We start from the raw sequence: 12,442 nt of genomic DNA, 5'->3' as shown, positions 1-12,442 counted from the left end.
GAGAAAGAGGACCACCCCTCCATTGTTGGTGGGATTCCAAACTGGTACAAGCATTCTGAAAATCAGTTTGGAGGTTCCTCAGAAAATTGGACATTGCAGTACCTGAGGACCCAGCTATATCACTCCTGGGCATATTCCCAAAAGATGCTCCAACATGCAAGAAGGACACGTGCTCCACTATGTTCACAGCAGCCTTATTTATAATAGCCAGAAGCTGGAAAGAACCCAGATGCCCTTCAACAGAGGAATAGATAAGGGAAATGTGGTACATCTACACAATGGACTACTACTCAGCTATCAAAAACGATGACTTCATGAAACTCATAGGCAAATGGATTGAACTAGAAAATATCATCCTGAGTGAGGTAACCCAATCACAGGAAAACAAACATGGTATTCACTCACTGATAAGTGGGTATTAGCCCAAAAGCTTAAATTATACAAGCTACAATCCACAGACAACATGAATCTCAAGAAGAACAACCAAAGTGCACATGCTTCACTCTTTCTTAAATGGGGGAACAAAAGCATTCATAGGAGGGGGTATGGAAGCAAAGTTTGGAGCAGAGACTGCCTCACATTGGTATACAGCCCATATATATGACCACCAAAACTAGATAAGATTGATAAAGCTAAGAAGTACATGCTGACAGGAGTCAGATGTAGCTGTCTCCTGAGAGGCACAGCCAGAGCATGTCAAATAGAGGCCAACGCTAGCAGCAAACCATTGAGCTGAAAGCAGGATCCCCGTTGGGGAATTAGAGAAAAGATTCAAAGAGCTGAAGGGGCTTGCAACCCCATAAGAACAACAATGCCAACCAAGAGCTTTCAGGGATTAAGCCACTACCCAAAGACTATACATGGACTGACCCAGGGCTCCAGCTGCATGTGTAGCAGAGGACAGCCTTGTTGGGCACCAGTGGAAGGAGAAGCCCTTGGTCCTGCCAAGGCTGGACCTTCCAGTTTAGGGGAATATGGGGGGAGGAAGGTGGGCAGACGGGTAGGGAAACCCTTAGAGAAGAATGGAAGGGGGATTCGATAGGGGACTTCTGTTTGGGGATCCAGGAAAGGGAATAACATTTGAAATGCACATAAAAAATATGCAATAAAAGACAAAAGGGAACTTGGCCTGCCTAGTGTACTGTGATTGCTGTAGCACCCTGTGAACCTACCTTTCTTTCAGCATTAACACATTTACCGTGTAAGGTCCGACACTTCAGTGAACATATGAGGACAGAATGACACCCAGCGTCCCGCTACTAAAATAAACCAAATACTAACCCTAACTTACTGAATACGTTTGGCGGTTGGTGTTTTCTGTAAAAAACTCTCTTTTTATCTTGCTATAAACACAAGTGTTGGGCCCTACCCTGGGGTGTTTCCCTTCCCCCTGGCTGAGCCTTTCAGCCTGCTGTGGCCAGAGGTTGTTGATGACCTTGGCAGCTGCTCTTGCCCTGTTTTGGGGTGGGGACTTTCCAGGACGTTATTTCCTGGTTCCTGGTGGGGTCTTCCACCTGCTACTTTGAGACGCGTCTAGTACTTTACCACTGCTTTTGTCTCTTGTATGTAAGGAAATCTCAGTAAAGCCTGGACGGCTTTCTCGCAGGCCCACGACCGGTTCTAGTGTGGTAATGATGCAGGGGTCCCAAATGGAGGTTCCACTGGGATTGGAGAGGACAACTCAATGAGATCATGCCAGGAATCCGGCCGGTGAAAAAGGAGGGATATAGAGGGGAAAATGGGCCACAAAAGGCCTCAGTAATCAAGATCCAGAAGGACCACCAGAATTGAAATCATGTGCAACGAAAAATAAAGATTTGGGCTAGTGGTGAGTAAACCTTGTAAAAAGCGACAAGGGAATGATGATGTTTTTTGTGTATGTGTTCTTTTAGAGTTATGCTAAAACCTAAAGAAGTGATGTCAATTCTCATAGATGCTTTTAGTCTTTGGACCCTGACTAGAGACCGTTTATACCCTAGACAAGAGAGAAAATGGGTTTAAGAGAAAAACAGTCCTTCTGGACTCTCCACAGATGCTTTGGTGAAAGAAGGAAAATGAGCTTAAGCTTTTTTGGAGCTCTCCTGGGGACAGAAGGAGGGAGGCAGACGTCCTGGCTCCTTGCTGGCTCCTATTGGAGAAGTGCTTATCTCTGGTTCTGGGTCCTTTAAGTACGATATCTGGGACCTTTTGGTGGGACACCATCTAGCTCCTTCCCTCTATGTCTGTTGTCTGTCCTTGGTGCACCAAGCTGTCCACGGATGTCAATTTATGTCTGGGTTTTTGCTTCTCGTTGCTTGAATGTTTTGTGTTTCAGGTTTAAGAGAAAAAAAATGGTGAAAACTTTAAATGCTGGTTGATTCCCCCCTTGATTTAGTTTTAAGTCCTTTCAAGAAAGAAACAAATAAATAAAAAGAGTTTCAATTGACCTTTGGAGCCCTGCATCCTAGATAACTGGTTATCTCTGGTGTTAACTGTCATGCATGTCTCTGACTGAATCCGGCCTCAATGGAGGAATGTAGCTAGGAGCATAGGTCTGTCCACTGGGGAAGCTCCCCAGGGGGCTGGCTAAATGTCTACACTAGCTGGCCTTCAAGGTGCCAGCAGCTTCAAAGCTTCTATGGTAATGGAGCTGATGTCTGTTTCTCTTAGAAAAATCTTAGATTGTGATTACTGGATTCAACAGGTAATAAGGTGCTTCTTTTAAAAATGACAGCTACAAAAAGTAAGAATGGTGTTTGATCTAAATACTAAAGTTATGTGTAATCACTTCATTTTTTTCTGTTTGGTTTTAAATATATAATACGCTCTACATTTCTTGGCTATAGGTTACTGGCTTTTAGGTTATTGGGTATGGTTAAAAATTTGTAACATTGGTAACAGAAAGTTGGCTTAAAACTGGAGTCATTCTAGACAACAAGTGCCATGAGCCAACCCAGGGGAACAGGTCTAGATTGGGATACTATTTGAATATAACTCTTATCATGGAAACCGGACTTATAAAAGAATTTAGGGCAATGTCTCTTTGTTGGGGTATTAGAGCCTGCAGCATCGTTCGTTCATATGCAAGGCTTGGCCGTCATACTTTATAGCATGAGGAATGGACTTGGTGTTTTGGAGAGACTGGATTTTGGAGGATAGATAGTTTGGTGGAGGGTGAATGTTGCTTTCCAAAGTTATGGCTGTGCTCAGGTGTTATAAGGGAAACTTAAAGAGTGTGGTTAATGATTGCCAGTGTTACATTGGCTACAGTTTACAGTTCGATCACAGAGAGATGCAGGATTCTAACTCACACATATTTGTAATTAAGGAAAAATCAAATAGGTGGAGATTGTTATGAAGGGTTGATGAGGCTATGGAACTTATAAGAGCATTGCAGCCTGGTTGCTTACTGCAACTGCTATTTCAAGAAATACATATAGAATTATTATAGGGTTAAGAGATTGTTTTTATGCTGTTTCTTGCACTCTTGGGTTGTTGTGAAATATTTCATTTCTTGTGTTTCTTTGGGTTTTGTTTGACTTGCCCATACTTTTGTATGTCTTTTTGAAAGAAAAATGTATTCATTTTTATTTATTTTGGTGAATTGTTCTTTGGATGACTTTTGTCTGTGGTTCCTCTGAATGCAGTTCCCTCGGTGGCCAGATGAGGGCACCAGATACCCAGTTATAAATGATGGTTGAGCACCCTGTAGGTCCTCTGAGTGAAGCCAGCAGGTTGCCCAGGTCAAACTCCAGTTCTAGCTCCTGTGCACCATGATGTGCTACAGCTTCTCTGCTTCCTCCTGCTCTTCCTTGGCCAGCAGCACCTCTGCATTCTGCCCCTCCATGGCTCTCGCTGGGTCTCAGGTCCCTCACTTTTGGGGATTTTAACTTTTAAGAATGGACAGAAAGTTTACAGTTTGATGTTTGTCCTAGATGTGAGCACCTATGTTGCCAGAAAAAGCGAGGTTCCATTGCACAAAATGGGATTGTAAGACAGAGATTTCAGGAAAAAACATGGGTGAATATTTTGAAACCATTCCTCCTCCCAAGGCACAGTCCATGAAACAACATTCTCCAACTTGCATACATTTAAAGGTGTAGGAAAAGAAATATTGGCCTCTAGGGAACAGAAAAAATTGTGGGAATTGGATTATATGTCACACACATGGACCCTGGATCCTGGGTTTATACATTTCAGGAAGAAGAATATTCATCATCCAAGGTCTTTAGATTTTGGCTGTTAACAAAGATGTTCTGTCCATATCCAGGCTTTAACCAACTCTCCCTCTCCCCAGCAACTGAGTTGTAATGAAGCAGTGAGAACTCTGAAGTTGTGGAAGGAGAGTGTGCGAATGGGTGTTCCCTGGCTCAAAAGTGATTCTCTGGAAAAGCCACTGCAGAAACTGGTCAATCTGGGTGGAGGTAGTCAGCAAGTAAGCTATGGCATTTCCCAGTAACATCACCGGTAGTGTCTTCCCTGGAAATTCTCTTGTATCCAGGAAACACTAGAATGTTCTGTGATGTCAGCAGTGTTGCGGTGACACCAACTGCCTGAGCCATTTCCCTTCATTTCCTAATGGGTTCCCGAGGAGGCATGTTCTCCAGGATCCTCAGTCTCTTTCGGAGGGACAATCATATCCGTGCAGAGACCAGACCAAGGCAGAGGGAGGCCAGCCTTCTATCACGTTGGAGAACAAGACGAATGGAAAGGTCCTTGAGAAGGTCACGTGAGTACTGGGCAGGGCAAGGGGAGCTTCCTGGAGGAGGTTGGCTTGAGCTGGTCCTTCCAGGAGTAGGACGTATGATTTAGAGCCTCAGTCTTCCTAAATGGCTGACCCAGACACAACAATTTCTGATCATTAGTTTGACAGAGAACCAAGAACTGTTATATGTCAAGGGGCTTTCCTTGGATCTCTTTAATGTCATGGGCAGTGTCAAAGAATACCAGAATGAGCGTCTGTAAGAATAACAAAGTGTCTCTCTCAGGATAGGCTGTGGAAGCACTTCATTCTCAGCTGTGTCCTGTAGATTACGTGGGTAATTGATGCCAAGAGGGATACTCTCCTGGTCATATATCATGGTCTCAGTTACTTTGTACTTGAACACACGTGACTAGGGATTCAAGATGTTAAACAGTTTGGACTCAAGGACTTACCTGCCTCACATCATACATTAGGTTAGAAGGTCCTCGAATTCTTCTTGTTTAGGCCAGCTTTAGAATTTGAGTGCAGAAGAATGGCTGTAGGAGGTGTGGTCTATATCTATGATGGCATATGTCACCATATGTCTATGATGGTGGGGAACAGGGACTGAGCTGAGTTCAGCTTAAAGATAGCTTTCTTGCTCTGTCAGGGAGTCACTGTATCTGTAGAACTGTTCATCCTCAGACTTCTGTTTTAGACTAAGCATAGTTTTTCTTGACACTATATCCACATATATGCCTGTTTACTGGTGTTTATCTACCTACAGAGTCTGATCAGAAGGCATCATCCCAACCCTCCACGACACCTGTTGAGGCGGAGAGAATGAAGCGTTTGGAGAACCTCAAAACTGATCTCCACAAGATGCAAAAGGAGAGAGATGAACTCAGGAGAATCCTGGCAGATTACCCAGGAAAGAATTTAAATGACAGGTAGTCACAGTACAAGTTCTGTTAAATCCACATTTCCTCACATCACAGTAGGCTACAACTCCAGGGTGGGCTCATGGTCAAAATCACTTTCCTGATTGCATCAGAATGTGAAGATCAGATGGGAATGAGATGGTGGCACAGGCTGTTTGATTCCTACAAACGTAAATCATAGCCTGTGGCCTGAGTCACAGTCTGGGAATAAGGGTAGTAGTGTGTGAGCTCTCATTGTGTGGTTTAAGTAGCCTGGACAGTTGTTGGGTTGTGGGAATTTCTAGGTGCTCTGATTATGACCAATCATTGTTGTAATTGACGTGGAGGTGCTTTGGGTTCAATAGGTCCTGTGAAGAGCTGGAGGGACCCAATCCCTCTTGCTGCCTCACGTGTGTGACTGCACTGTCAACAGGGTATCATTGCTTTTCTCTGATTTTATTGATTGTATTTTGAGATAATGCCACACTCTTGTATTTATTTGGCATTCTAATTGTATGAGAGAGAGAGAGAGAGAGAGAGAGAGAGAGAGAGAGAGAGAGAGAAAGTGTTTTGTGTGAGTTTGTGTGTGTGTATGCATGTGTGAGTGCGTTTGTGTGTATCATTTAAGATCTGGGTATTCTGTGTTCTGATTTGGCCTGAGAATTATCCTGTGTCAATTTTCATGGCATGATAATGATGTGGCTGACAGCCTCACTTTGAACAGTACAACATTTCACATCTGCTCAGGTGGACGCACATGGGAATCTCCTGGTGTGTGCTATAAATTCTTTTCCCTGTAAATACTGTTCATGTTCCTTTGGGTTTTCATGTAGCAATAGATTGTATGATTGAGAATTGTTACCGAAGAACAGGAGAATAGTCTTCATGGGTTTAAGTTGGAGCCTGGATGGTGGCACAGGACCCTCGAATGTTCTTGGCAAGCTAGTCTATTCCTTCAAACCCTGTCAGGGAGCTCAAGCAAATCAGCTCCCTGCTTTTGTTTCCTGGCACTGCTGTCCCTGTGTCCATAATAATAAACTGAATAAATACCAAATGCACACAGTACCAAGGACTAAGGGCGTGGCATGTCCTAGGCTGGAGTAGTTCAGGATTCAGTCTAAATTCATGTAATTCTTGATTCCTTCATTCATAATGTTATTTGATCCTTAGACCACGCCCTGCCACAGGAACAAGTTTGAGTCTGAGATGCTCATGATGCAGCACGAGGAAGTGATGACCGACATGAAGAAAATGAGCGAGCAGATCAATAGAGCTTTGGTCAAATGTAAAAACCTTACACTGGAAAATGACTGGTACTGGTGAGTAACTTACAAGGTTGTGACCCCAGCACTAGGCACAGCATGTGTCAGCCCATTCTTATCTTTGAAATAAAGTGAGGATCAGGCTTTATAGTGTTTGAAGCATACCAGGAAGCCTGTCTCTAAGGAAGGCTCTAGGATTTTTACCTCTTGTAGATAGTTTGAACAAATGGAAAGAGACTGTGAGATTCATCAGTCATTGTCCTTCCCAAATAGGGATCCTGTACATAAAAAATGTGTGCACAATGATGGAGTCATCAATCAATCCTGATGCTCTGGGGCTCTGATAGGACACACACACACACACACACACACACACACACACACACACACACACACACAGGACACATAGAAAAATTGGCCTCCAAGGGACATTCTAATAAAATGGACATATAAGCACACATAACGATTAAGTCCACTTCTAGGAAAAACTTGAATCAATGGTGTCAGGTTTTTGAGAAGTGCCCTGAGTCTTCTGGAATGTTGCTCTTTTCTCCATTTGACCTGTCTCTAGGTTATGCTCCATGGCTACTGTGGACGTGGACTATAATCTGGGGCTCTCTTCTGATCAGGACCCTAGAAGGAGGAATGGACTTGGAGAAGTGGGAGGAAGTTGGAGACTGGCTGGGATTCACCATTTTTTCTTTGTGTCTCAGCCGCAGCTTCTGCCTGCTCCTAACTGAGTGTTTTGAGCTGAAGAACAATGCCCAGAGAGCATGGAATGAGTACAAAGGGCTTCTAAGGGATCAGATTGCACTGGAAGAATCCATTAAGGAATCAACAAGGTCTGTGGGGAAGCCAGTATGAAAATCCGTGTACCAAGCAGCCTCAGGTAGGATGAATGAAGCATCAAGGGCAGGTTTCCCTGATATCTAAGCAGAAACCAAGTCAAACCAATTTAACCTTCTCCAACTTATCCAGACACTCTCCTAGGTCTCATCCAGTTGTTCATTTCTTTGCCCATTTACAAAACTTTCTGTGATTCTAGCTTCATGCAAGAAACTGGAGGATTGACAACCAAATCCTCCTGCTCAACTAGAAAATGCATTTCCTTAAGGGGGATCTGTTGATCACACATTGCACACATACATGCCATTATGCTAGAGGGATGCCATGTGGTAGCCGTCTTTGTAGTGCCCAGAACTGATTAGAGTTCAGTTCAATTGCCAAAAGAATGGATACCATTGTCAATTATGATGGGGCTTGTGGACTTTCTCTCCTTTTCCCCATACATTGAAAATGGTCCCTTCTGCCTTTCCAAATGGTGTTCATAGTGACGGAGCTTGAGAAGCAGTTTGTCAGTCCTGTTCTATGTCAGTGTTTCAGTGTTCTTTCCTGTAGCTTATGTCCTGGAGCTGACTGGATGAACAGGGATGTAAGAAAGACTTCTCTCAGGGTGAGGGTTTGTGTGAGATATGTGAGGGTTAGAGGGAAATTTTTCTCCAACTCTCTCAACCTCATGTGCCCAAGAAGTGCATTCCCTGTACAGGTTTACTCTATAAGGGATGGATAGCAGTGTCTAAGCTCTCACTTGACACATTTCCTTTGCCTAATCTGTATTCAACAACTGTGCTTCCAGAAGGATGGCCTCCTCATTCTTTTCTGCTTCTCACTTATGATTTCAGTTCTCTCTCTCTCTCTCTCTCTCTCTCTCTCTCTCTCTTTCTCTCTCTCTCCCCCTCCCTCCTTCCCTACGTCCCCCTCTCCATTTCTCTCTGACTCTGTGTGTGTGTGTGTGTGTGTGTGTGTGTGTGTGTGTGTGTGTGTGTTTATGTCGTTGGGCACAGATGTGTGAACATGGTTATGGCTATGGTACATATGTTACATTGGGAGTTGCTTGTTTTAAGTGTTTGCGGTATGGGTGCTTACATATAGAAGTGTGTGTATATGTGTGTTTGTGCATATGTGTGTGTGTGTGTGACCACAACAAGTTTCTGAACACAGACACATATTTATATATATTGTATTAGTCTATATGTACACATATAGAAATGTAAAAGAGAGAAGAAGAGGAAACGCAATGTTTCCAATTATTTTTAAACTGTTCTTAATGGGGTTTTGATTACTATTGAAATTATTACAGTGGGAAAACTATTCATCAACATTGACATTATTGGAGAAATCTCAGGAATAGGGTACAGGGATGTGAGGAGAGGCTGCTGTGTGAAATCCATGTACCTGAGTGTGGAAACTGCTGACTCAGGGCTCTTCTGCCTCCTTTGCTCTCGGTGTGCAGTAACACTGGAAGGTCACGTGCTTGTTGTGTCTTCTCAACATCCTGGTTATGTTAATCGTTACCTGCCACCACTTTCTTTCTAGATCGACCTAAACTTGATTGAATATACATTGGCTTTGGAGTTTGCTCTGGAAATTGTTAATTGAAAGATTAATTTGCTTAGAGTTGAATCTGCAGGCAGAAGATGTCCAGGAGTTATGCTGAGGTGGAATCACATCTTTGCTACAGACAGAAACTTAGGCTCAAAATAGTCCACAGCACTCACCCTGTGTTGGGTTGTGGCACTCTTAACTATTGTTATTCAAAATCATTTGTTCTGAGTGAAAATCATCTGTAAGGAGGGTTTAGAAAGTGATGACCCTCAGACATTGCTGGAGGTGTCAAATGGGTAGCCCTGTGAGAAGCCATGTACAACTCTTGTGAAAGTTCAACCTTTGACACAGCGATTCCAGAACAAGAAGTAGGTGTCAGCAGAGAAACTGTGGCACATTAGTGTTGTAGTGGTTCACCTCAGAGCAGCCATGAAGCAAAATTATCCAGAAGTCCACCAGTCAGAAAGTGAAAAGGTACAATGTTGTCCAGCATTTCCATGGACTGTGGCTGAGTTTGATTATACCTGCCAGCATTTGACTTTGAATCAGTCAGCCTTATCTCACTCGAATTATATCTGATAGCATCCCAGTCCAAGTTTTACCTTGGATTGTGGTTATGGCGATTTCCTAGCTGTTTGTGCTGGTAGTTTGGCTGCCCTGTCAGGTACTGTATCCTAAAGGGACCTCATATTGAAAAATGCAGCTCACTTTGCATGCACTGGGAAACAGTGAGCAGAGGACAGAAGAGGCTCACCTGCCCCCACCCAGTGCTCTGTTGCCTGAAATCAGCCTCCTGTGCACAGCCTTGTGACCTTGCTAAGCGGGCTTGGCTAACAGGCCTAGATGTCACATTTCTAATTTCTGATTTTCAGGGGAATACACTTTATTGGCTGAGCTGTCTTTAGCCTATGCTCACTGTGTACTTACCCCATTCCAGGTTTTTTTTCTTATGCCACAATAGTAGACTGGGTGATCTCTTCTATTACCATTAACTGGGAAACTAAGCACATTCTGCAAAATACTCTGCTTGTATGTGTGAACAAATATATTTGGGTGAGTTCAAAGGTGTTTATGTCTGTCTGTCTGTCTGTCTGTCTGTCTGTCTCTGTATACATGCCTGTGTCCATGGACAATATAATCTTCTAATGATCAGGATGAGGAGAGAATGTAGGAAAGTCTGTAGGACGCCCTGAATCAGAACAAACTGTTCACTGAGCAAAAGGCCTTGGCTGAGAAGATGCAGCATCATTTCGGTGTCACTGAGATGATTTGAAAGCACAGGATGAGAGGACCCAAGTAGATTACCTGTACTTATAAACTGTCTTATTGGGTGTGTGACTTTCCTCATAGTTATCAGCATCTGTCAGGTAGGAGCAGCTCAGAATATTATTCCTGTCCATTTAAAAAGAAATTCCATCCATGAAGTGTATGTGATCCATAGAGATTCTGGCTATTGTGTACTGATCCCTCCAGTCTGAGCTCTCTTGTATTATCTGACCCAGTGCCTTTAAGTCTCCCCACAAAGAGTTTTACGATACCCATAAACAAAGGAGTGGTATAGTTTATTTTCTGCATGAGTATCTCCTTTAGAGTTCAATGCCTACCCTTGGCAAGATTTCCATGCAGTATATTCTTGCCAAATATAATATCACTTCAGTGTGCATGTACTTCTTGAGATATTTTTTCTCTGGGTCTTTGCAGATATTGAGGTTGTAAGTGGACCCCAGGCATATTCCTGCACTGGAGGAATAATAATAGTCTTCATTTCAGTGATGGCCCGGCCTCCAAGGCCTTCCTATTGTTTTCTAGGTTGTTCACATTCTCCTCAACTGACGTTGAGACATTGCTACATGATTTTAAAATATAATATATATGTATGATTGGAATTATCTGCTGTTCACTGTTCAATTTTTAGCAGTTTTAAAAGCTGGGAAAACATGCAGGCCTGTGGGGTCTCTTACCCTTCTGACTTGGGCATGAGAAAATGACCTCAGATGAAAGATCATTCTGGATTATCCTGCTGAATTGTGCACTGTGTATGGGAGAAGTGACATGGCAGGTCCTCACCAGGCCTTTTCCACCCCTAGGTCTGAACACTCCAGCAGACGCTTGTCCATGGCCCAGACCAGGACTACAGCTCTCAGAGACAGACCTGTCCACCAGGAGCACTGAGGGTGCAAAGATTGACAACTCCTCCCGCATCTCAGTCCTTGTAACCGTTCCAATCTTGGGCTGATTTGAAAGACCTTGAGATGTGGCATGGAACACGCCTCACGTTTAACCCTTTGACGACTTGTCCATCAACAACCAACCACCCTGTATGAGGCAGGTCTACATTCCTCTTGAAGAGATTTTTACCATCTTCCCTGCCGTTCTGCTGTGTTTGCAAGGCCAGCAACAGGCTGGAGTTATATGTTGAAAAATCAGCAGGAATTGAATGCTGACTAATTTACTTGTTATATTTGGTTTTTAGTTTGAAGTTTGGTTGTTTTATGCATTTGGTTTTATTTGTTTAAGTTTGAAGTTTTGTTATTCATTTGTTAACTTTAGTGTACTTAATTAATATTAATTAATTAATATTCCTAAGGCTATATACATTGAACTCATTGACTCCCCAATTTAAAATGTTCTTGAATAAATTAATGTTTGTCTATAAATAAAAATGTGACCTTTAACCCTTCACTCACAAGCCGGTCCTGAGTCGTGTGTGGTTCTTCCTCCTGTAACAGCACAAGTGTAAGGCAACAGTGGTTTTCTGCAAGTCTCATGCAGCGTAGGCTTCATCATCAGTTCACAGCCAGCCAGAGCTGTGCAGGAAACTGTGCTCTTGATGTAGACAGTGTGTCATGCTCTGTGGAACCCCCCTTCATGATGAAATATATCCTTGCTTTATCCCTGTGCTCACAAATTTAGCTTCCTTTATAATGACAAACAAAGGAGAAACACAGAAGTATTTCTCTAATACATTAGAGGAAAGAAAACAATTCAGTATGGGAATGTAAAATGTTCAGGACACACAGAGTTTGATGCCTGTGGATTCCTTGAAATATAGCATCAACTATGACTGCACATTTAATGAATTCCACCAATTGTAGAGGAATGAACATTTTTACTATTTTTGTTGTTGGTGTGTTTGTTGTTATTGATAATGATGTTTTACTGAGTTCATTTTGATATATATCATAGCTTCTTTTGGGCAGAGGTCTTACAGT

The 12,442-nt window shown here is 42.9% G+C and overlaps 1 protein-coding gene across 3 annotated transcripts; it reads left to right on the top strand.

Moving 5' to 3' along the window:
* Positions 1-1,499: 1,499 nt before the first annotated feature.
* LOC134482258 (disks large homolog 5-like) lies at positions 1,500-11,918 on the top strand. Of its 3 annotated transcripts, none has more exons than XR_015639110.1 (6): positions 1,500-1,828; positions 4,481-4,708; positions 5,451-5,613; positions 6,754-6,902; positions 7,559-7,734; positions 11,318-11,917. XR_015639110.1 is itself a non-coding variant. In XM_087587190.1 (5 exons), exons 1-4 carry the CDS (start codon positions 4,576-4,578, stop codon positions 7,707-7,709), a joined length of 579 nt encoding a protein of 192 aa, XP_087443316.1. In that variant the 5' UTR covers positions 4,567-4,575; the 3' UTR covers positions 7,710-7,734; positions 11,318-11,915. The 3 variants fall into 3 exon arrangements, 1 of the variants encoding a protein (XP_087443316.1); XR_015639111.1 differs by having other exon boundaries at positions 1,517-1,828; positions 4,277-4,708; positions 11,318-11,918; XM_087587190.1 differs by lacking the exon at positions 1,500-1,828 and having other exon boundaries at positions 4,567-4,708; positions 6,771-6,902; positions 11,318-11,915.
* Positions 11,919-12,442: the final 524 nt, after the last annotated feature.

The sequence above is a fragment of the Rattus norvegicus genome, chromosome 15 (genome assembly GCF_021556685.1).
Source record: "Rattus norvegicus strain SHRSP/BbbUtx chromosome 15, alternate assembly SHRSP_T2T, whole genome shotgun sequence".
In the NCBI taxonomy this organism is placed as follows: domain Eukaryota; kingdom Metazoa; phylum Chordata; class Mammalia; order Rodentia; family Muridae; genus Rattus; species Rattus norvegicus.
Note: the sequence above shows the minus strand (reverse complement) of the source record. Positions and strands in the feature narration are given on the sequence as shown.